Source organism: Echinops telfairi, unplaced genomic scaffold (assembly GCF_000313985.2).
Source record: "Echinops telfairi isolate 266 unplaced genomic scaffold, ASM31398v2 ScPeMD7_11;HRSCAF=52, whole genome shotgun sequence".
NCBI lineage: Eukaryota > Metazoa > Chordata > Mammalia > Afrosoricida > Tenrecidae > Echinops > Echinops telfairi.
In genome coordinates, this window is record NW_022103908.1 from 2,715,234 (window position 1) to 2,740,454 (window position 25,221).

The window sequence follows — 25,221 nt, forward strand, 5'->3', positions numbered from 1 at the left end:
GGCCCTGGTGGCACAGTGGTGAAGCGGATCGTTTCAATCCACCAGCTGCTCTACAGCAAAGCTGTGGCAGTTGGCTTGTGAGAAGATTACGCCTTCGAAACTCTTTGGAGCAGGTCTACTCTGTCTTACAAGGTCACCATGAGAGGGAATCGATTCGAGGGCAGTGGGTTGGTAGTAGAATGCTTTCTCTGTGCAGGCAAAGTGCCATAGACTTTATACACATTGCCTCGTGACCCCTCCCGATCTAATGACTTTTACACACTAATGACTTTTACACACTGGGTGACAGGTTCACAGAGGCTAAGCCATCACTGGGATCTGAGCCCTCTCGGATTCTAACATCATCTTTACACATGACTCTGGGCTGCCCCCAATATTTTCAGGGCCATTTTCTTTTCTTTTCTTTTTTTTTAAGGTTTAACAGCAGGATTTCAAACACGTTTATTCAGGACAGACTGGTGGGTGGGGAGCCTGCCTTTGGACACTCCTTTGTCCCACGGTCTCCATCTGCTCTTTCCCAGGCTGGCCCACCCCCAGCCATGGGCTCTGACAGCAGTTACTCCCTTCGGTTATGCAGCGAGGGTCCCCCACAGGGCCACTTCCACTCTCTCGGTCCTCATAAATGTGCAACCTGGACCTGCAGACTGGGAACCTAGTCAAACCAGTGTCCATTGTGGCTTCCCACATTCTGCCCTCAGCATCTTCGCCTCTCAGTCTGGCGTCACACAGGCTCACTCTGCAGCATGGGAACCCGGACTGGCAGGGCCATTTTCATGAACATGAATGACTGCTCAGATATCAGCATTGTGTATGATTGTTGCTTTTACATTCTTATAGAATCACTGTTGTTTCCTAGAAAGGTATTTTATCTACTCAGGAGTATCATCGTTGATTTTAATGCTATGTTCTATAGAATTAGCTTTCACCGAGAATGCTTACCCATGAGCAAGACAGGTATCATGGCATTTGTTTTAACAAGTTTCATATCGGCATTAGATGAGTGAGACATTCATTTTATTTCCCTTGGGTGTGCATTGCTTTGCCTACATTTTAAAGCAAAACAAAAGAGTCCCTTTTTCTTTGAGCAGGCTTGAGTTGGGGATCTTTATCTTCAATTTCTCCCAAAGCCTGGAGTGTTATAATAAGTCACCAATCGAAGTCAGAAATGTTTGGTGAAAAGAAGTAGTAGAGAGTCTCTCCAGGCCACCATAGTGCAGTCTCCAACGTGCAGTATGGATGGAAGACCTCTGAACCAATGCTTTCTCTTGATAAAGGATGCCCCTCATGGTATAATGCTTTGGACCCAACATGTTAAAGAAGCTTATTTATGCTTTCCAAGTTGTTTTCATTTGTTTGCAAATCAAGCTACCTTGTTGCGTGGAACAGATCACCATCAATTCCTGGCTCACGTCTCCACTTCTCCTGATGGGGATGAACAGTTCTCCAATATCTTCTTCAATGAAGTATTCAGCCCGAGGGATAAATACAGTGGACTCTACGGAGAGAACACACAGTCACAGCCACTAGGATCTTTGTCTGAGACTCATATGGGAACAATCCTAAGCAAATTAATATTCCTCTAGTTATTTATTAATTACATATTATTAAATATTAATTACATATTAATAAACCCCTAACATATACTTTTACCAAAAAGCCACATCTAGGGAAGGAGAGGGGAGGGGAGAAGTATCCCAGTGTATGATCAAATCTAGAAATCAAACCCAACATCAGAATGTTTTTAAAGCTCTAGTAGTTCCTCCCTTTTCAATTTGTAAATGCTGCTGGTACATGATTACTTGGGCTCACAATCAATGCTTATGGAAGCAGAAGTCAATAGATCAAACAGCACATCGCATTGGATAAATGTGTTGCACAGGACCTCTTTAAAGTGTTGAAAAGCAACGAGGTTACTCTGAGGACTAGGTGCACCCAACTTAAGTCATGGGATTTTCAATTGCCTCCTCTGCATATGAAAGCGGAACAATGTATGAGGAAGTTGAAGGAAGAATGACTGAATTTGCAGTACGGTGCTGGTGAAGAATACTGAAAGTACCATGGGCTTCCGAAAGACCAAACACACCTGTCTTGGGAAAAGTACAGCCAGAATGCTCCTTAGAGACAAAGCTGGCAACACTTCATCTCATGTACTTTGGACTAGTCCGTGGAAAAGGATCATGCTTTGTAGCTAAAAAGTGGTAGGCCTCCCAGGAGGTGGATTGAACAGTGGCTGCAACAATGGGCTCAAGCATGGGGACAGCTGGGAGGATGATGCAGGACTGGCCGATGTTTTGCTCTGTTGTACTTTGGGTCACTATGGATTGTAACTGCCTCAATGGCACCTCGCAAGCACAACAACAACAACAACAATAAATGATGTACAGTCCTCCGAGGCAAATTTAATCTCCTTTTGTTGGAATCAAATTAAATTGTTGGAAGAGACCTCAGAAGTTATCCTGCTCCTCCTGTTAATTTACAGATGAGGAAACTTAGGCTGTGAGTTGATTTACCAAGAAATGTGACCTCGTTCATTGAGGATCAGGACCCAACTTTTCCCTCTGTTATCGTTTCCACTCTGATGTGTTCCTCTCAGATAATGACCAGAAAGCCCAAGCCAAACAAAACCTGTGATTGTCACGTTGATTCCAACTCAAGGTGCACCCCAGGATGGGCCACCCCTAGTCTGCTGTGGGAGCTCACATGGTGCAACATTGCACAACAGATTTCAGCAGAGCTTCCAGACTGAGATGGACTAGGGGATCTAAAAGGGCCTGGGATCTGCTTCCAAAACTCCGCCCATGACCACTTCCTGGACCACAATGGCCCAGTCTGAATCCTATCACAGGGTTGGTGCAGGCTCAGGCAGCATTGGTTCCCTAAGACTTGGAGAGTTCACTTGATGACTGCTGAGGTACCAACAAGGTTCCGAATATGGGCGCTTTCACTGATATATTTGAAGGCTAAACTTAGAGAGTTCTCTTACGTTTCTGTGGTGTCCTCATCTATTTTCAAAGCAGAATGGAAATACAGACTTTTTTTCAATAGGCATTTGAAAAAGCATCAGGAGATTAATGAAAATATGCCTAAATCACATGATATTGCGGCTCAGCTTATTAAGGCCATTTGAGGAGAGCCTGGGGTTCAAACATTCACTTCGGATGCTCTGTCAGCTGATGGGTGAGAGTAAATCTTTGGGCAATCCTTAACATCATCAAATGTCTTTGTCTTGGTGAATGTAGGCTCTTTCAGAAAGATTTTCTAGGACTAATACATTCTATTTTGCATCGTTTCCCCCCTGGTCCACCTTTGGGGTTCAGAAATGTGTGCTCTCCTTTGAACAAACGGTTGGAGTGATTCTGATTTTGTTTCACATTTCATGCTGAGTTCAAAAGGAAAGATAGCGTTGGCATTCGCTCAAGGTGAGGTGCTTACATGCTTTCTCTATTGCTCCCCTGTCATCGGCTTCAGTTAGCTATTATTTTGTTAATTCTGGAACTTCAATTTTGGCAGACCCACCCCAAACATCTCTCTGTGTCAACATTGCGAATGGGCAAAATTTTTAAAAATCCGTGATGTTTGGATTTTACGTAATAGCTTATGTCATTTGAATTCTATCTCCTGAAATGGGTTTGGTTCACTCAGATCATGCAAAGATCCTCCCTTTTTTCTCCAAATATATTCAAGTTCTCTTTTTTTAATGTAAATGTTTTATTGTGACTTGGGTGAGGGTTTACCGAACCAAATTGGCCTTCCATTTGATGATGCCTACACTCTTTGATACATGACCTTGGTCCTAGCCCCCACAAGGTAGCCAGCAACATGCCTCTTACTTCCTCAATGTGTTCAGTATTCCCCTTCGTTCTTCGTTACTTCCTCCTGCCTGCCATCTGGGTTTTAGCCTGCCATCTGGATACATGCTGCCCTCTTGCTCTCTGTTCAGTTGATTGTTCTAAGGAGTACATAGCTCTCCTGGTGGGGTAGTGTTCGCCATTTGGCTGCTCACCGCAAGGTCAGCAGTTTGAAACCATTGGCCGCTCCTCTGGAGAAAAATGGGGCTTGCTACTTCTGTAAGCAGTCTTGGAAATTCCCAGGGGCAGCTCTGCCCTGGTGCTATAGGGTCACTATGGGTTAGCATGGACTTGAGTTTGAGTTTGGTCTTATTGGCTGCCTTAGAGGGCTATTGTTCGGCTGGAAGTTGAGCTATGTGTGTGAGTGCAATTCAAGGCTTCAGACCATCCAAGAGCTACAGTCCCAGACGTTCCCCTAGTTTCTATCAGACGAGGAAGCCTGTTCTTTTTTATTATTGTGAGTTTTGTTCTACATTTTCTCTCACTGTTTCAAGACCTTCCACTGTAATTCCGATTAGAATGGTTGGCAGTGGTCGTCAGTCACCATCTAGTTCTTCTGGTCTAGAGCTTGTGGTTAGTGTAGTCCGTTAGTCCTTTGGACTAAGTGTTTCAGTGGGTTTTTTATTTTGTTCACTCCTTTTTACTTCAGATGGAAAGAGACCAACAGTTACATTGTAGATGGTCCCTTGTAAGCTTCTAAGGCTCCAGCTGCTGCCCATCGAAGCTGAAGTGGAACTTTGTCTGTGTGTCAATTGACTGTGATGTCCACTGGGAAGATGATTCTGAGCTCCCAGGCCCAGGGATACATTCTCTCAGGGTGTTTGATTATCATTGATGCTTCCTTATCATTGTTTGCTCCCTGCATGCTCTGCTATAGTCATGACTATATTGGCATCACATATAAATACATACATACAAATAACCAATGTCATTGAGTCGATTCTGACTCATAGCAACCCTATGGAAGAGTAGAACCTTGGAGTTTCGGAGACTACAAATCTTTACCGGAGCAGAGAGCCTTACCTTTCTCACACTGGGCAGGTGGCTTTGAACCTCCAACCTTGTGGTTATTAGCCCAACCCATAAGCCCCTACGACCCCTTAGTGCTCCTTACATGTAGAAATAGCTGCTGTCATGCCTATTTCTACCTAGTATTTGTGGGAGTCATCCAATTTGTCTTCCCACACCCTCTCTGTAGCTATGTATCTACTAGTAGCTCGTTATTATTTTTACAGGATGTAATAAATGGTATTTACTCTTGTTACCTTGAACTCATGCGTTCCTCTCAGGGTCTTTCTTTGACTTCATTATTTTGTGCTGATCTCCCCCCTGTTGTAAATTGCCTTTCCCTTCACCTAAGTTAATATATATCTACCCTCTAGTTAGTGATTTACCTTCCCCTGCCTTTCCACACCAGAAAACCTTCCAAGAATGCTTCTTTCTGCATGTAAACCTCTCTTCATTTTATATAGCAGTGCTCTCATACACTCCTTGCCCTCTTGTGATTGGCTTATCTCACTCAGCATGAAGTCCGCTGGGCTTATCCATGCTGAGAAGTTTCTCAGATTCATCACGGCTCTTGAACATTGTGTATTATCCCACTGTGTGCAGATATGCCATAGTTTGTTTCTCTATCCATCCCCTGGTGGGCACTTCGGCTGCTTCTGGCTTTGGTGAATGGTGCTGGGATGAACATGGGCCTGTATTTATCTATTTATGTCATAGCCCTTATTTCTCTAGGATATAGCTCGAGTGGTAGCACTGTTGGATCATATGGTATCTCTAGTTGCAGTTTTCCAAAGAAGCGCCACACCGTTTCCCACAGTGGATATGCCATTTACTAGTCCTATGAGCAGAGTAGAGGGGTTCGGGTCTTTCCACATCTTCACAGGGATTTTCTCTTTTTTTGAACTTTGCTATTAATGCTGAGGTGAGATGCTATCTCACTGCTGTTTTGACTTGTCTCTCTCTAATGGTTAATGACTGTGGGTATTTCTTTGTGTGTTTGTTGGCCGACTGATTGTTTTCCTTAGTGAAGTGTCTGCTCATGTCTGGATTGCTAGTCTTTTTTTTTTTTTGGAGATGTTGAAGTTTTCTATTAATTTTAGAGACTAGTCTAGTGTCTGAAATGCCTTTGTCAAAAGCGTCCCCCCCTTTTTATTCTTTGGATGTACATACACGTTTCATTTTTATCAGGCCCCAGCCATCTAGTTTGCCTTCTGCCGTCTGCGCGTTTTTAAATAAAGTTTAATAGTGTTTGCAGGACCTGGACGACAGCTCTAGTATTCCTTCATTTTTCCTTTGATGATCTTTATCGTTTTAAGTTTTGCATTTACGACTTTAATCCACCTCGAGTTAGTTTTTGAATATGGTACGTGACGTGGATCTTGTTTCCGTTTTCTGCAGATGGACACCCACGTTTGCCAGTCTCATCTGTTAAGGAGATTGTATTCCCTGCTTAGTGAGGTTTGGTTCTTTGTCCCAGATCAGCCGGCCAGACCTGGGAGGGTTTCCTTCTGGGCTCTCAGTTGTGTTCCACTGGTCTAGGTGTCTGCTGTAAAACTAGCAGAGTGCCTTGACTGGGGTGGTTGTTTAGTAGGTGTTGAGACTGAGGAGTGTGAGCCTTCCTGTTTTGCTCTTTTCCTTTAGTAGTGAGTTGCTTGCCTTTTTGTATAAAGCCAGTGATAGCTTTTCTTTACAAAATTATGATGGACTATGGATCAGGATTGTATTGTATTTTTGATTGCTGTGAGTAGCACAGGAGTTTTTACCATGTTAAGTTTTCCTAGCCATGAGTATGGTAGGCCTTTCCATTTAGGTGGGTCCATTCTGGTTCCTTATGTGGGTGTATAGGTGTGTTGTAGCGTTCTTTTATAGAGCTTCTGGGCCCTGGTTAGATTTATTTAAAGTGTGCTATCTTTCCCATGGCTTTTATAAATGATTTTGGTTTTTTTTAAATAAAAGACCATTTTATTGGGGGCTCGTACAACTCTTAGCGCAACCCATTCATCCATCCATTGCGTCAAGCACATTTGTACATTTGTTGCCATCATTATTTTCAAAACATTTTCTTTCTACTTGAGTCTTTGGTATCCACTCCTCATTTTTTCTCCTCCCTCCCTCATGAACCCTTGATAATTTAGAAATTATTATTATTTTTTCATGTCTTGCACTGACCGATATCTCCCTTTACCCACTTATCTGTTGTCCATTCCCCCTGGGAGGGGGTTATACATAGGTCACTGTGATTTGTTCCTCTTGTCTCCCCCCCCTCCACCCCGCCTTGCCCTACTGGTATGGCTACTCTCAATATTGGTCCTGAGGAGTTTATTTGCCCTGTATTCCCTGTGTTTCCAGCTCTTTTCTGTACCCATGTACATGCGCTGGTCTAGCCAGATTTGTAAGGTAGAATTGGGGTCATGATAGTGGTGGAGGGATGAGGAGGAAGCATTAAAGAACCAGAGGAAAGCTGTATGTTTTTGATGTTCTGTTCAGAGTTCTCTGTTAGTGTAGAGGAATCTGACGGGTTTCCGTATGTCAATCTTGTACCCTGACACTTTGCTGGATCCTTCTATTAGTTCCAGTAGTTTTCTTGTTGCTTCTCTGGAAGTTTCTGGGTGTCAGGATGACTACTGGGTGCCATCAGGCCAGGTTGACACATAGTGACCCTGCTTACAACAGCACCGAACCCTGCCTGATCCTGCACAACCCTGCCTGATCCTGCACGGTCCTCACGACTGTGGCTGTGTTTGAACCCTGATCATCATGGCAGCTTCTCTTCCGTGGCTCATGACATTGGCAAATCCAGGTGTTTTTTCCTTATCCTTTACCAATTTGGATACATTTTGTTTACCTTTCCTGCCCTATCGCTCTGGCTAGGACTTTCCATAGTATATTAAATAGGAGTGATGATAAAAGGCATGCTTGTCTGGTTCTCATTTGTAAGGGGGATTCTTGTCGGTCTCTTTCATTTGAGAATAATGCGGGTGCCCTTGGGCCTGTATGTAGATGCTCAGTTCTGTTCCGGCATCTCCCGTCTATTCCCGATGTACTGTTCTTCTCTGGGATGAGCACTGGATCTTGTCTGAGTCACTGCTAATCTGAAGGGGGGTGGTTCACCTCCATGAAGTGGCACTCTGTTAGAAACCCTGGCAGTCTGCTTTCCTAAAGCAGTTCCAGCCAAGGAAAACCTTCTCTGGAGCTGCACTACTTCATGAGAGGCTGTCCGTGAGTAGAATGGTTGCCGCAGTAGCACCAATAATAACTGAAATTGAAATGAGCTAGTTCTGTAAAGACCCCCATAAAGGACTGTTTCACCAGAGGTCCTCAAAAGGGACAGTTGTTGTTGTCAACCCCCAGGCTCCCTATGTACAACAGAGAAAACACCGCCTGGTCCTGCCTCTCCTCACCATCATGGCTATGTTTGCAGCCATTATGGCAGCCACAGTGTCAATTCACCTTGTCAAAAATCTTCTTCTTTTTTTCTGCCCCTCTGCTTTACCAAGCACAATGTCTTTCTCCAGGGACTGGTCTCTATTGATGACATGTATGTGTGGCTTTTCCAGTAGATGTCGATGCTGGTGTGCTGAATAAAATCCTCACTCAAAATCCTCACCTAAATCACAACCACCTAATTTTTGAAAAATAAATAGATGGAGTAGTTTTATTAGAGTATAATTGTGAATATGGGAGAATCCAGGATAATTGTGTTTGTGTATGCGTAGAACAGAGAGAGAGAGAGAGTTAGAGTTTAAGAAGTTGTGGCTTCTTTATTATCAAATTTGGAAACTAAGATTTAGGACCTATGAAATGGAATATTCTAGAAGCAGCAAATCAAATGCAGAGGGTGGTCCAAATAGTATCTAGAAAGAAGGGGAAAGAACATAATGACATGATGTATGTGACTTTCTCAGCACACCATCTGGCACGTGGCATGTGCTGAAAACACTTCTGTGAGGATGGCCTTTCGGTCAGTGCCATTATGGGCATGTAGGTCCTGGATAAAATAGTACTTGTATGTTTATATAAAATGGCCAACAAGTAAAAGCAGTCACCAGACTAAGATAAGACTTTGTTTGTTTGCTTCCTCGGTGCTGTATTTTCACTCTGTTGTTTTCCGTCACATAGCGTTGTAATCACTTATTTATAAGTTCACAGGCTCTTTTTCCCATTAGGCTATGTGCTCCTTGACAAAAGAGATGATATATTTTTGTTGTATTTATACTCCTGATACAGTGCTGTACCTAGAACAAGTGTGAGCTTGACATGTTTTCAATAAATGCGTAAATCTGATAACATAGAAACCCTATGCTGAGGGCAAGCTGTTAGACATAATAGTTCCTGTAACAAATAAACAGATAGGGAAAGCATTGGAAGAAAGAGTTCCAAGAACCAATCAACATTTGGGAAGGGCTGAAAAATCAATCCTTTGTAGAAAGAACAAAGTATGGACTCTCTTAAAAGGAAGTCATATTAGACAACAACATTTGTAGCGTGTGGTAAGAAATCGAATGTTAATAAAGGCTGTTGGACTTGACCATGGTTGCAGAGCTGGGAGTAGGCTACTTGGAAATGAAACTTAGTTGGAAATAAAACTAGGTCTTATAATCTCAAGACCATTGTCTTCGACACAACAGGGAATATGACAGGCATTACAGCACCTTTGTCAGTTATCACAGGGACGATAAGGGCTTGGAATGGATTGAGCTGAACTTCATCCAGAAAATTCGAAGAAACCTTAGATAACTGCGTGAAATGAAGACCAAGTTTTACTTGGCTGTACCATGGAAACGAAATTATGTGAGAGAGACTGTGTGTGTGTGTGTGTGTGTGTGTGTGTGTGTGTGTTTCATGTTTTAACATCCCATTGCTTAGATGGATTTTGGGGTACAGAGTGTGGGCTGATAAACGAGAAAGCAGAAATTAGTTTAAGTGTCTTCTTCCCGAATGTAAAGGATGACAATTATCCCAATTGGCAAATGGAACATCAAGAAAAGACTTCAAACAAACTTTAACTAATGGGCCCGTTTATAATGTCTATTAAAGCTGTCATGGGCTTGTTCAACAGAAAGAAGCTGGTTTATTATGCAAATGTTTACCCCCCCAAAATCTCAGGGCTACAAAACGCTTAATTATTTATCCCTTGCTGAAGTAGATAAAATTAAATTTAATTGAGTGCTCAGCTGTTCTTTAATGAAAATCATAAGCATAATTGACATTCGCCTTTAACTGAAAGCAGAGATGTGAGTTAAATAAAGGAGGAGCCCCAGCTCCCTGAAATTCTCTCTGTAATTACACCCGTCTTTTAACACTGGGATTTGCACACAATCTCCATTTCATGGACTCAGTAGATAGTATCTTTGCGAGAAAGTTTTAAGAGTTTTCTGATTGACAAAATAAAGCAGGCTGGCGGTTTCAAAGAAAACCACGTCTGGCTCCTGACAGGATCTCAGCTTCAGAAGAGATTTGACAAGGATTGTGTAAATGCCAGCGCCAAAGGAAAAAAAAAACACCCATCGCACATGCCCTCCACCCCCCACCCCTTTTGAACCCATTGAGACAAGCCAGTGGCAGCGGGAGAAGAAAGGTCAAATTACACAGGAAAGCTGTAAGGTTCACTTTTACCAGCCATCAGCCAAGAGTGTGTGCTGACAAGAATCCTTAATATAGTAGAAATTACGAGCCTTGATTCAAGAGACTGTTCACTGAACAGTAGGGGGGAGGGGAGCGGCATGCAGGGTTGGCTGGTGATCATGTAGCCCATGAAGAAACATGGCCAAATGGAAATGTTGAGCTGATGAATCTAGGTAGGCAAGCTGAATTATAAACTGTAATCTGGGGAACACATTAATCCCAATATTGGTCTGGACATTTTTTAAACCATTTATTTTCAAAGTAATGAATTAATTCAAGAACAATGCCATGAACAATATGGGGGTATCCAGAGAGTTAGAACTTACCAATCATCCAACAGAGAGGTTGTTAACTTGAAATAATGAACAAACAAACAAAAATGACCCAGCTTGTCAAACCCCCACCATCAAGTTGATCCCAACTCATCGCGACCCCATAGAGGGTTTCCAAGGCGTCCGTCTTCACAGGGCGTAGCCAACCCCATCTTGTTCCTGGGGCATGGCTGGTAGGTTTGAATTTCTACCTTGCAGTTAGAGCTTCCCTTACTGGCTTGCCAGGCTCTCTTCCTGGAAGCTCAACTCGTAATGCTTGATGAGGAAGACTGCCTTCACAGTTGGAAAGTATCCCCCCAGGACAGTGGTTAGAGCTCTCAACTGGCAACAGAAAGGCCCACGATTCAAACCCACCGACCTGCTCTGTGGTAGAGAGAGATGGCAGTCTACGTCTATGGTGCTTAGTCCTGGAAGCCTGGCGGAGGTCGGGGCGTGCCCCTGTGTCCTATGCAATCCCTGGGCGTTAGAATTGATTTGATGACAGTAGGCCAACCACCTGAAAGGCTGGCAGGGAAACTCTTCCCAGCGACATCTCTGAAGAAAGAGATGACCCTCCGCTTTCATAAAGATTCCAGTCAGGAAAACCCATGGATCACACTTCTACTCAGATCCCTGGGATCCCCATAAGTCAGGGGACCCCCTTAAGGGCAATGGAGTTGTGTTTCGATTTTTGTCTTCATAAACCGAAAACTGAACCCGCTGCCATCAAGCCAATTCTGACTCAGCATGGCCCGATAGGACAGGGTTGAACTGCCCTGTGACCTTGGGGGACTGTACCTCTTTATGGAACTATAGCAAGCCTTGGTCTTTCTCCCTAGGAGCAGCTGGTGGCCTTCAATGGCTGATCTGAGGTTAGCAGTCCAATGAGTCACCATGATACCACCCCTGAACCCAACAAGGACAACACACAAAAGCTGAGGGTAGCTCTTACCATCTCCGGGGTCCACAATCTCCACCGTGGTCACCGAGGGGAATTCCAGCACAGCCAGCACGGGCTCGGACAGCACCACCTGGAAGGTCTCCGATTGCTCATGCTCGCCGTCACTCACCACCCGCACTCTCCATGTGGCCCTGCTCTGGCCGGGGTTGAACTGCACTTGCTTCTGAGCTTTGCCCTTGAAGTCTTTGTCTTTCTCCGCAGTCCCATCTCTTGTGCCAATACCTTCACAGAAACACAATTTAGATAGAACTTTTAGTTTCAGGTCCAATTGGAGGACGAAGGCTTTCCTTGCTGTGGAATCATTGTCTCCTGCAGAGAAAAGAGGGGTAGACGGTTCCCACGCAACTGCTTACCTAAAGGCTGGAGGTTCGAATGCACCCAGTGGGACCAAGGAACAAACTGTCTGAGCAGGTGCTTGTATAAACCTTGTTGTCAAGATACCTTTACCAGGACTGTGTGCCAAGTACTCAGCCCAGGCTGTGGAGGTGGTTGGGTTGGTGTCAACTCATAGCCACTTTCTGTACATCAGAATGAAACACTGCGGGCTCCTGGGCCAGTCCCACCACGTTTTGAGCCCACTGTTGCAGCCACAGTGTCCAGCCATCTTGTTGAGGGCCCACCTAGACCACAGACTATATTTTATACAAAAAGCAATGAGTAAGAGCCAACAAATCCAGTGTCGGGGGTAAAATACTATGAAACGACAGTCATACTAACTATAAATCTAGCATATGCTCTATACGGTTCATATCTTTAGTATATCTTTCAGTACTGAATCCACATGTGTTAGAGTTCTCCGTGAGTCAAATCAATGGGAAATAATTTTCCAATACATTTCTTTAAGCATTGATTACCTTCAAAGAAGCTGGAAGGAAAGACAAATTGGCAAAAATGAAAAAAATAAAGCCTACTGGTGAGTAAAGTATAGAAAGTCTAAAAATAAGTGCTCCAATAGTTCTCATGTAATTGAAAAAAAGTTATCTTTTTAATTTTAAATGCCTTTTATTCTTCGACATAGAAATGAATCTGGATCACATCATTCCTATTCACCCACAGATATAGGAGCTTCAAAAGCGTTTTTTGGAAAGGGTGGGGGGAGGGGGCAGGGCAAGCTATTGGGAAGTTTGATAAGATGTTTAAATTCTTGATTCCAAAATAATTATCTGAAACGTAAACCTCCATATCATTCACAATAAAAACATGAAACAAAAATTTTTTGGGGGGTGGAACTCCATTTTCTTTTCATTCCCATTTTCCAGGATCCATCGGAAGCCCCCTCATCAACACTGAGTGTGATCTGGCCCGGCTCCTGAGGCACAGCAGCAAACAACCATCAAAACCTGCTGCCCTCTGGTGCTGAGGCAAGATGGAGTTGAGTTTTCACCTGAATACAGACAGCATTGTGAAGCTCATCTTAACATCAGGAGGACAAACATTTTATTTTAAAGTATTTCTGTCCCATGGACCTCAGAGAAAAACAACACAGACATACACGCATATGACATTGCACATTATCTTTTCAGTAGCACGTAAGCCATAATTAACTTAATGGCAAGTGGAAATGACTGCACTAAATATCTTAGTGACTGCTCAAGACTTCCTGCTAGCCCTCTGGTTCCTGTGCTCACAGCATGGCTGTCAACACCTCTGCCATCCACTGCCAAGACCAGGATGAAAAGAATCATTTTCGGAGGCTCCCAGAACGCACATTGTGTGTGGCTGGGGCTGTCTCCAGGGGCCTGCCCAGGCACAGAATCTGCTCATGTCGCCGCCATGTCGCTCCTGGCCACTGCGCGCAGCCTGGCTTTCCCCGACAATGCATTATTTTCTCAGATAGGCAAAAAGCAGATAAAACAACAACACTAACAAGACGTCAGTCTGCTAAGAGGCATGCCCACCAGATTCAAGTACGTACTCATTCTTACTGAATGCCAATCAAATCACCCAACTGGCTGTAAAAGGCTAAAATCTCAAATTCCAATGGCTGCAGCTAGTTATATCCATCATTGTTTTTGCTGGTGGGTGTTGTAAGAGGCAATGTCTGATGAACGGGCTATTAAAAAAAAGTATATATATATGTATATGTGTATATATATGTTTTATTGACATATAATTCATGTGCCATACAATTCAATGGTTTGAATATATTTAAAAGAGTTGTGCAGTCATCACCACAATCAATTTTAGAACATTTTCGTCATTCTTATACTCATTGTTATTAGCTCCCCCTTTCTCTCCAACTTCCTCTGCCATAACCTTCTCACTGCCATTGAGACGATGCTGGCTCATAGGGACCCCCAGTCTGGGTTGCTCAGACTGCAACAGTTTACGGGAATAGGAAGCCCAGTCTTTCTCCTATGGAGCTGCTGGCGGTTTTGAACTGCCAACCATGTGGCTTACATCCCAATGCTTAACGAATATGCCACTAGAGTCATAACTCTATGATATTGCCTCTATAGATGTACCCGTGATGGGTTTAATATAAAGAAAACCATCCCTGAAACCAAAAACACCCTTAATAAGCACAAGGTCAGCAGTTTGGAAACACCAGCTGCTCTGAAGGAGAAAGACAGCGCTTTCTACTCCCCTCAAGAAGGACAGTCTCAGAAACCCACAGGGGCCATTCAACCCTATCCTACAGGGTCCACTAGGTTGGAATCCAGTGGATGGAGGGTGAGTATGGTTTGGTGCATGGCGCTGTGATAGAGGCCTGGTGGCAGAGGGCATTAACCTGTGAACCAAGAAGTGAATAGACACTGAAAGGTCTCAGAAACCCAAAGGGGTTGTTCTTCTACCTTGTCTTAAGTAGGAGTCACGAATCGCCTTGGTGGCCATGGGCTTGACTCTGTGCCAGCCCTGTAGTTAAGAGGTGGGGAGCTCTGGAGTTAAAGCTCAGCTCCTCACCTTTCCAGCTGTCTAACTTATTATCTAACCTCTCTGCTTCCTTCGATGTCAAAGGGGGATTTATAACAGCACCCCTCTCACAGGGTTGTCTGACGTCAGTATTTAGAATCAGATCTTGTACATAATTAAACAACAACAAACAACATTCACTGTCCTTGAGTTGATGCTGACTCATAGAGACTACCGCAACTCTGCAGGACAGAGTGGAACTGCCCCTGTGAGCTTCCGAGGCTGTAACTCTGTGCAGGAGTAGAAAGTCCTGCCTCTCCTGTGGAAAGACACTGTGAGATGGGGTAGAACTGCTCTCGTGAGTTTCTGAGACTGTAACGCTGTACAGGAGTAGAAAGTCCTGTTTTCCTCCTGTGGAACAATGCTGTGAGACAGGGTAGAACTGCCCCTGTGAGCTTCCGAGACTATAACTCCTGCTGGGAATGGAAAGCCCCATCTTTCTCCCTAGAGCGGCTGGTGGTGGTTTCAAACCACTGACCTAGTGGGTAGCAGCCCAACTGCTCCTAGGGCTCCCTTGCACATAATAAGAACTCAAGAAAGATCAGCCCTCATTATTATCACTTCCTGGTCCACTAGCTTCCAGCCACTGCCTGGCTGATAACAAGCACTCAAGAAAAGAGTAGTTGAGCTCGTGAATACAAAGGGATGTTGTGTGGAATAAAAGACGTCCTATATATCAAGTGCTTAAGAAAGAATCTTGTCTTTAGTAAAGGTTCAATAACGGGAGGCAAAAAGATTTTTGAGAATCAAATACTCCTGTGAAATGCATGCATATTTGAATTATGAGTGGGTGTTAAAGGCTAGGAAAGGACTAGTCATCTCTGGTAAGCTTATATACAAAATGATAAGCAAGTCATAATTTTGTATGTGTGCTCCTGAAGGTAGCTAGCCATAATAGAATCTACCTAATGATAAACCAGTATAGTTTAATGCTAAGCTACCAGGGAGAAATTAGCCTAATGGAGCCGAGCTAATGCTAAACTTAAACCAAAAATCCACCACATTCACTGCCATAGAGTCAATGCTGCAGTAGAGCGACCCCATAGGACGGGGGAGAATGACCCCTTTCACTTGCCAAGACTGTCATTGTTTACGGGAGCAGGATCCCAGCATCATTTCGTGCTAAACTCTGGGTAAACTAGCCTCATGGAATCTATCTAATGCCAAGCTAGCATAGTTTCATGCTAAGCGCTGGGTAAACTAGCTGTGATGGCTAATGATGCAGGAATGAAAGGGAAGGGTTACTGTCACAGTGACCCGACTCCTGTTCCTTGTAGAACATCTCTGACGCCATCGGTCACTTTCATCTGGCTTCCAGTCCGGCTCTTTCCAGGAATTCTCTTACTGCCGTGGCTGACTGACAGCTGGGAGTCACTCTCCGAAGTTTCTCCAACCTCCTGCTATCATAGGCCTCCCAGCCCTCAAGTGAGGCTAACCAAGTCAAGCCATGAGTCTCTGTGGCATTGCTGGTGAGGACCTCCATATGCATAGGAAGTCCAAGTTCATGGGGAACAAGAGCTTTTACTTAACATTGTAGTATTCCGTTAAAAAAAAGGTCATTGGAGAATAAAATTTAAATAACATTGTTTAAAAAATCCAAACCTGGAGGAAGGAATGGCATGAGAGCGTAACTTTTGAATACCCGTTTGTAGAAGGCGAGTGATGACAGGTGAAAGCCCCCAAAGCCTCCAGTGACGCTGGACCAAGATGGGAAAGGCCTTGGATGTGACAGAGCTCACCGCCGGGTGAGTTACTGCCATTGTAGGTAGGTCACACGACCCCTTGTCATCGATCTCGCTCTTGACTCCAGTCTTCAATACTTAATATTCCAGCTTTGTGAGAGATTGCCGGTTCTCCTCCATTTCGGGGCATCCTGGTCAGGCCGTGTCTCAGGACTATCTTACAGAGACCACTTATAGAGACAACGGCTGGGTCCACAGATCCAAAGGGACACGACGGGGGAGGCTTATGGGAAACGGGAGCTCACCGGGGGAGGCTTATGAGAAACGGGAGCTCACCGCGAGGACAAGGACAAAGACATGTCCTGGGATTGATTGTCGTGACTGGTGCACCTCTTACGAGTGTGATTGAACTATCGAAACATACGCTATGTGAAAGGCCTGCCACTGAAACTGTGAAACACAGACTCATGATTGGATTTTAAAAATAGTTTTTTAGAACGAGCTTTCTCGATGCTGTGCATGGGCTAGTTGACATGAATACTCACCAAGAGGGGAAGTTCAGGTCAAACAAAAGCACCGGTGCATCCTTAGGCTGTCTTTGTTGTGTGTGGCTTTCCTGCAGCCCCTCCACTCGTTTTTATCCACTTACCATGTCTGTGTCAGTTATGATCAGCAGCCTAACTGTATGTCCGTGCTGTGCGATGGTTACATGAAAGAATCCAGGGCGGATGATCCCTACAGGACCAGTGGTGTGAGTGGCGATACAGGGAAGGTAGAGGGAGAGTGGGTTGGAAAGAGGGAACCAATTACCAGGATCTATATGTGACTGACCGCCTCCCTGGGAGACGGACAACAGAAAAGTGGGTTAAGGGAGATGTTGGACAGGGCAAGATATGACAAACTAATAATTTATAAACTATCAAGGGCTCATGAGGGAGGGGGGAGCGGGAAGGGAGGGGGAAAAAAGAGGACCTGATGCCGGAGACTTAAGTGGAGAGCAAATGTTTTGAGAATGACGAAGGAAATGAATGTACAAATGTGCTTTACATAATTGATGTATGTATGGATTGTGATCAGAGTCGTATGAGCCCCTAATAAAATGATTAAAAAAAAAGAAAGAGGATGTCATCTTGATATGGGGTTGAAAGGAGTTTTGTTCAATTTGTTTGGGGCCCAGGTTTATTTTCCAAAAAACCCCCGAAGAAACAAGTGAAGCAGAAAGGAATAGTGTTCAGCACCTTACTGTTGGTGACAAAGGGAAGTGAGGACACGCTCTCTTTCATTGAACTGAGGTTCCTGGGAGGTTTAGCGACCTACGACAGCATTCCAAACTACTCTGCAGTTCTTAATACCCTAAACAACATTTAGGAACCTGAGAACAAGACCGAGCAACTCTTACAAAATCATTTCACTTATGAGTAATTACTTCCAGTTTTGTGCAGTTATTTTATAGCAGAGAAGGGTTCCTCCTAGATAACTTTGAAGAAGCAACCATGTACTTCTGATGGTTTTCCATCTCTGTCCTCTCTGAGGCCCTGGTGGCACTGTGAGCTAAGCTTTGTGCTGCTAATTGCAAGGTCAGTAGTTCAAACCCACCAAGTGCTCCAAGGAAGAAAGACGAGGCTGTCTACTCCAGTAAAGAATGACCCTCTAGGGTCACCACAAGTTGCTGTTTTCTTGTTGTTTTTTGTTCTCTAAGGAGTCCCTGGAGAGTCCTGGTGCTGTAGCGGTTACCCTTTGGGCGGTGATCCGCATGGTTGGTAGTTCAAAGGTTCCCGCAACTCTGCTGGTGGAAGACTGAGCTTTCTACTCCCGTAAACAATTACAGTTTCAAAAACCCTCAGGGGTGGCTATAAGTCAGCATTGACTCCATGGAAGCCCGTTTTTGGGGGGTTGTTTTGGTATAGAGTCTCTGGGTAGGACCGATGGTTAAGAGGTCAACTACTAGCCAAGAGGATGGCAGTTCAGTCCCACCCACAGGCTTCTCAGAAGACAGGGCTAGTGATCTGCTTCTGAAAGGTGACAGCCTTGCCAACCGTGGGGCAGCTCTCCTCTGCACACACGGCAGCAGAATTGACTTGGCAACAACACAGCTGTTGATATTGTTAGGTGCCACCGAGTCGGTGTTATCTCATAGCCACCTTCTGTACAACAGAGCCACACACTGCGGGTCCTGCAGCCTCCCCACAACGGTTCCTATGTTTGAGCCCCCTGGCACCAGCAACATGGTGGGCAGGGCTAACCCCTGGATGGTTGAAAATGGTCCATCCTCCAGGCTGCTAAGAGAAAGGTTGGAGATTGCAGCCCACAGAGATGCATCACAAGCAAGACTTAGGACCAATTAGCCATTGAAAAGCCCGTGGACACCCAGCGGGTCACCGGGCGTTGGACCCTGCTTGTTGGCAACTGGTCTGTGGTGGCGTTGATGGAAACTGCAAAGCCTGACATTGTCGGAGCTCACGAGTGGGGTTCTCAATCACCGTGTCCACCCGGACACAGATTCGTTTCTTTAGTTCAAAGCGTGAACATCTTCCTCAGCTTTAAAACCAGAGTAAGAAGCAAAGCTCGGTATTGTAATCAGCGTAGCAATGACAGACGTTTGTGCTAGAAAATGGGATTCGGAGGTAGAAGTTCGAATGAAACTTACTTATAAACGAGGTTTCTCCCAGGTAACCCCTTCGTTTGAGAACGATGTCGAGATATTTGGAGTCCTCATTGATCAGGTAGTATTCCTTTTCAAAAGAGATCCATGCCCAATTCAGACAAAACTGTTGGTTCGTTAACTTGTTTCCACCTGGAAGACAAAAAGGGAAAGCCCTGGCTTAGTGGTGTCCTGACTAAGCGACCTTACCATAGTAAGACGTGAGCTCCAGCTTACAGTTTAATGGGTATTATACAAAAACACAATAGCCGACAGCATTCACCACAACTGGCCTCCTGGGTTAGACACTGGACGGTTAACTCAAAAGTCAGCAGTTCAAGTCCACCAGCTGCTGGAGAGAAAGAGGAGGCTACCGGCCCCCAGAAAGATCTACAGCCCCAACCTCCCAGATAGAGTCGCTATGGGTTGGAATCAACTTCATGGCAGTGAGTTTGGATTTTTCTCCCCTTCCCTTTTGGAAAGAGCGGTAGTGAGAGGGCCATGTATCCCAAAACCAAGCATCCGCACTGCAGGATGGCACACCTCCCACAAGGTGCCGCTGGCGAGCAGGCTTTCCTCACAGAGATCTGGGCAGAAAGCTCACTTGTGATGCTCTTACACACACACACACACACACACACACACACACACACACACACCTTCACAAATACCTTTCCTCTGCTTCACTGAACAATTGTTTGGAAGGCTTTAATTATAACCCTTTAAGAAACTGAACCAAACAAAACCAATAGCCCTTTTCCACCTCCTACCCCCCCTCCCCCCACAGCCCACTCCGTTGCTTAGGGCAGACAGACAGCTCTTTCCACTGATTTCCACTCTGCTCTGAAGATAAGTCACCCCCCCTCCCAGCTCCGCCCACCAATATGGGGCTGGCTGTCCATCAGGGAAAACTAGCCCAGTGTGTGATCTCTAATGTGAAAGCCACTCTGTTGGGGACATGGAAAGAGGTGCGGTTATCAGCTGATCACTGGGCACTTATCCCTGCACTCCTTTGATCTACACCAATTATTTCAGAGTAAGGTGAGGCTTATAAACAAAGGCATCCTTAGTTTCTTTCTTGGGGGAAAAATTCTAAAAGAAAAAACAAACAAACAAAGAAGCCCCAATAATAAACAGGGCTAGAGGTAGTTTTGAAATTCTAGTTTCTTCCTTTCTGAGTTATTCGGGCAGAGAGGGAAGGGAATGAGCCGGGGAAAAACGGGAAGCCTGCAAAAAACCGGTTGGTTCAAGGGAACAAAAAACCTGGTAAAAAGAAAAAAAAAAAAAAAAAAAAAAACCCAAAACAAAAAAAAAAAAAAGTGGGAACAAAGGGAATTTGAACCCCAAGGAACCCCGAACAGGGGAAGGGAAATATGCTTCATGGGGTTTGCAGTGGCGGATTTTCAGAGATAGATCGCCAGGCATTTTCTCTGAAGTGTCTCTTGGTTGACTCAAACCTCCAACCTTTTGGTTAACAGCCTAGTGCATTGTCCACACCCCCAGAATCTCCGCGAACCATATTAATGAACACAACCACCCTGCGTCTGTCTTACTTCTTAGTCATTTCAATTGAGGCTCACAACTTATTTCACAGGGCCACATCGAGCAAAGAAAATTCTAAGAATTTGTTGTGTCAAAAGGTGCACAATTTGGAATTTGATGAAAGTACAGGGCAGATTGGGGGAATTCCTCTCTCTCTCTCTCTCTCACTCTTTTGCATCAAGACCCTTACCACAATCTATTGAACTTTGTTTGGCATTGTCATGCTTTCCGCAGTGCAACACTTCTGTCGAGTGCCTGTGTTATCTGACATAATTCTCCTGCTGTTTATCCAACAAACATTCATTGAGCATCGACTGTGGGCCAAATGCCAGGTGGACCGTGATGGAAAAGGTCTCCTTCTCTCTAAGAATGTTTGCTTCTGTACTGGCCAGTGCCCGCCCCTTTGGAGGTGTCACATGGCTCCTGCAGGAGCGGCTTTATACCCTGAGAATGGGCCCGGAGGGGAAAGGACATCCGGGCAAGCAGCTGCCACCAGGCTCGGGGAAGGTGACTGTTTTCCGGTCACTTCTGCCACACCGCTTGCAATTATAGGATGAAATTCAATACCACCAATCGATGGCCTTTTTTAGGGTTGAGTTCACACACTAGAAAACTCTCCTAAAATGGTTTAAAGGAGTAGAGAATCACTAGGAAAAATCCCTGAGGATCTATGCTGGAAGCGCCCCCAGAGCCCTGCCCCCCAGGAAAATACATCTGTGGACAGCTCTTGCTGTGCGTGGCGAGGAGACCTGGTCTTGGTGATCTTGCATGACCCTCTCTTAACTGAGGTTTGGTCTGCAGTGAATTCTTTCTGGAGTCCCTGGGCTGTACTCATGGTTAGGGTAACATGGATTGACTGTTTAATGCTCTGCCCATACAACGGTAACATGAAAACGTCATTAAAATGATACAGAAAATGCTTAATGAAAAATACTGTGGCTATACGCATGGTTAAGTAAATATCGGGTTATAAAATAAGCCTATTGAAACAATCTCAGCTGCTGACTCAAAAAAAAAAAAAGTTTCGAGTCCACCCAGAGGAACATCAGAAGAAAGGCCTGATGATCTGCTTCTGAAAACAAACAAACAAAAGACAACAGAGCCATTTAAAAACAGGATGGATCACAGATTGTCTGGAATGCACATGTGGCCCCCAGGAGTCACAGTTCACTCACTAGCAAGTGACAACTTGTTGGGTCAAAGTGATTGTATTATTGTCCTCAAGGCAAAGGGGTAAGCTGAAGCTGGAAGTACTAAACTGGGCATACCCTAACCTAACTAACCTCACTTAACCTAACTAAATTAACTTACCCTAACCTAACCTAATGGAAAGCTGGGGATGGCTGCAGCCACAGTCTGAGGGAGACAGAAACAAGCATTTCAAAAGAGAGGCTTTCAAAAGCCTAGACAAGCAGGCATCATGTTGTCATAAGGCAATACTTAGTGCACACGGCACAGCTGTCCGTTGGTTGTCCTTCCGTTCTTGTTAGTGACTCTCTGGAAGAGGCCACAGCACTATCCTCTAAGCGTCCGGTATTTTTAAAGTCAGCTGACTGGGCGCTGGCAGCAGGCAGAAAAGGATGGCGTCCTCTCAATCATGCCCATAAATGAGACCATCTTTCTGGAGGGCGGTTTCATCAAAAGCCCCAACCTTTCACAAACCCTTTGACCCTGAAATTCCACTTCCAGGAATTTAGCCTGAGGAGAGAGCAAGGAGTCTCTGCAAAAGGCTGAGCTGGGTCCCTTGCTGCGCAGCATCGTTTCAATAGCAAACAGGCTGCAGACCCACTGTGCACCTGACCAACTGAGATGTGTGGACTGTGTGACGCTCTGCCCTTGCAAGGCTAACCCTGCACACTCATGAAATTGATCTTGCAGAAAATGCTTCATGAAATAAAGAGACCCTGTAGGACAGAGCCAAACGGCCCCCTTGAGATGCCAACATAAATCATTACAGCATCAGAGTGCCTTTCTCCTGCCGAAGGGCTGGTAGGTTCGAACTTCTGACTCTGTGGTTAGCAGCCCAGCTCAGAACCCACTACGACACCAGGGCTTTTTTGCACAAAGACCTCAAGGCTAGTTAACTGCATCTCCATTTTCTGAATTATTAAGCTTGTTTTCAGGTTTACACCTGTGCTCTAGAAGTTCAAGGCTGCCAAATTTGAAGTTAATTAGCAGTACTGCATGCTAGTTGAACACATTAGCCAGGATTTCATATCTGCTACTTTGATATTTCATTTGAAATAAAATTCAAGAACAATACTGAAAAAATTTCTGCTTTGCGAGACTGTTAAGACTGTCCAGGGTAATTATTCTAGAAACTTATCATTCATTCTGAATCTGAGATATCTAAGTTGACATTTACCTGGAGAAAATGAACTTAAGGCTGTAACGCTGAAGTCTGAATAAGATCAAATCCCACATAACTCTTCCTATTGATATTCATGCAAATGCTATTTCGTTTCAGGTTTTGTTAAACTCTATGTACTCAGGTATCATGGGAGATTGGTATATGGACTCTGGGACCTAACTCTAGCTTATTGCAATTCTTTTGATTAAAACTGACCTTCCACAACTGCAATGTGTATTGCATCTTAAGACCAAAATGGCATCTCCCTTCTTTATTCATTTAATGCATGTCATACACACGCCTCCAAACCCGTGGTATATGGGTATAGTAACATCGCCAGGTTTAATCACGATAGTTATATCTTCATGAATGTGAAAGTTTGGATGGAGTTGAACCAGTTAAAAAGCTGATCAAGCTCCATAGAGACAAGCACATAGATTTTTTTTAATTAAGTGGGATTTGTTGGCTTTCTCAAATGGATTCTGTCCTCTCTGATGTCTAAGCAGCTCGTCACAAAGTCTCACTGGAAACAAGTGAAAGTCCCTAACTTGTGTCATAAATCCACACAACAGGTGCCCGGCAGCTGAAAACCACACTCCCAAATACTTCATCCTCAAATGCTGACACGAACGATCCACCAAGGTTTTGATGAGACCTCTTTTGAGCATTCCCAGCTGGCTTGCAAGCTTCCTCATTTTCCTTTCCAATGATGAGAAGGAGATTTATTTATTTATTAGTAACAAAGAATCACAACCTCCAATCTGCCTCCCTACAAACAGGGCCCCTCTTGGCTTAGTGGACCACATGTCGGGCTGCTAACTTCAAGATGACTACTGTGAGACCCTCAGCCCTTTGGGAAAAGGATGAGGCTTTCTATTCCTGTCAGGATTTATATCTCCTGGAACCCACAAGGGCAGCTTTACTTTATCTCCTAGGGTCCTTGTGAGTCAGGAGCAACTCAATGGCAATGAGTTTACAAACAGGAAGGTATCAGATTGCTCTCAAGACAAAATTGACTTCACCACGAAACCAGCGTCACGACTTTGGCTGGGCTGAACAAGGGGTCACATCTGGGTGTCCACTTCTGTTTCTTCCTGTAGAAAAGTTAGTTACCCACAGAAAACCGTCTTGGTCTTTCCTAGCTTGTTAAAATGGAACTTACTCATCCCGAAGGATGTCCAATGTGGAAGTTGAGCAGGAAATCAAACCTTTAGCTGCAAAGGGAAAGCAGCGTGTCAGGTTTTAAGTCAGCAATTTAGAAAAGATGAAGATAAAAGCATTTACCTAATTTACTGAGAAAATTAATTTGTTGTTTTAAGCAGATGCCATGACTGGTTTTGAAGTACAGTGCTGCCTATGATAGGATAATATCTATCCACACACAAGGAAATTAAATCGATACAACTGTGATTCAAATGTACACACCAACTGCTAAAGCTAGCGATGCAGAAATTGGAGAATTCTACTGTCTTTAGTCTAAAGTTGATCGAATATGCAATCACGATGCATTGATAATTACTGGCAATTGGAATGCAAAAGTTGGAAACAAAGAGGAAAGAACAGTGGTTGGAAAATGCAGACTAGGTTATAGAAACAAAGCAGGAGATTGCATGATAGAACTTTGCAAGACCAACAACTTCTTTATCACATATATCTTCCTTCAGCAACACAAAGGCAGCCATCCATGACAACTTGTCCAGATGGAGTGCACAGAAATCAAATCAACTACATGTGGGGGAAGAGATGATGAGGAAGCTCAAGATCAGCAACGGGCACCAGGTCAGGGGTGGACTGGGGCACAAATCACCAATTGCTCATGATTAACTTCTGGTTGAAGCTAAAGAAAGCGAAAACAAGTCCACAAAAGCCAATATATAACCTTGAATTGATTCCACTGAATTTTGAGAAGCTCTCAAGAACAGATTTGACACGTTGAACAAGAAATTCAAAAGACGTCACCAACGAGCTGTGAGATGACATCAAGGGCAACATTCATGGAGAAAGCAAAAGGTCATTAAAAAGACAAGAAAGGAAGAAAAGATGACAGTGGATGTCAGAAGAGACACTGACACTTGCTCTTAACCATAAAGCAGCTCAGGGAAATGGAAGAAAGGATGAAGTCAAAGTGCCGAACAGAAATTTTCCAAGTAAAATAAAAACTCAAAAAGACAAAGTAAAAGAACATAATGAAATCTGTAAAAACCTAGGGTTAGAAAACCAAAAAGACTGGTATAATATGAGTCCCCTGAGGTAGGTACAATCAGCACGCCAGGAATAGAAGAATAAAGACCTATCTCGCAATAAACGGGTGGAAGCATAGACAGTTGGAGGGAGGGCAGG

At 44.3% G+C, this 25,221-nt stretch overlaps 1 protein-coding gene across 1 annotated transcript in view; it reads right to left on the bottom strand.

The window, feature by feature from the left end:
• Positions 1-25,221, bottom strand: part of FREM2 (FRAS1 related extracellular matrix 2) — a gene marked incomplete at its 5' end in the record, with an annotated part of 201,540 nt that overhangs the window by 94,442 nt on the left and 81,877 nt on the right. Inside the window, 3 exons of the mRNA XM_004711271.2 lie at positions 1,370-1,495; positions 11,745-11,975; positions 18,996-19,142. Of these exons, the coding sequence (XP_004711328.1) occupies positions 1,370-1,495; positions 11,745-11,975; positions 18,996-19,142 (504 nt within the window). The remainder of the gene's footprint in view (positions 1-1,369; positions 1,496-11,744; positions 11,976-18,995; positions 19,143-25,221) is intronic.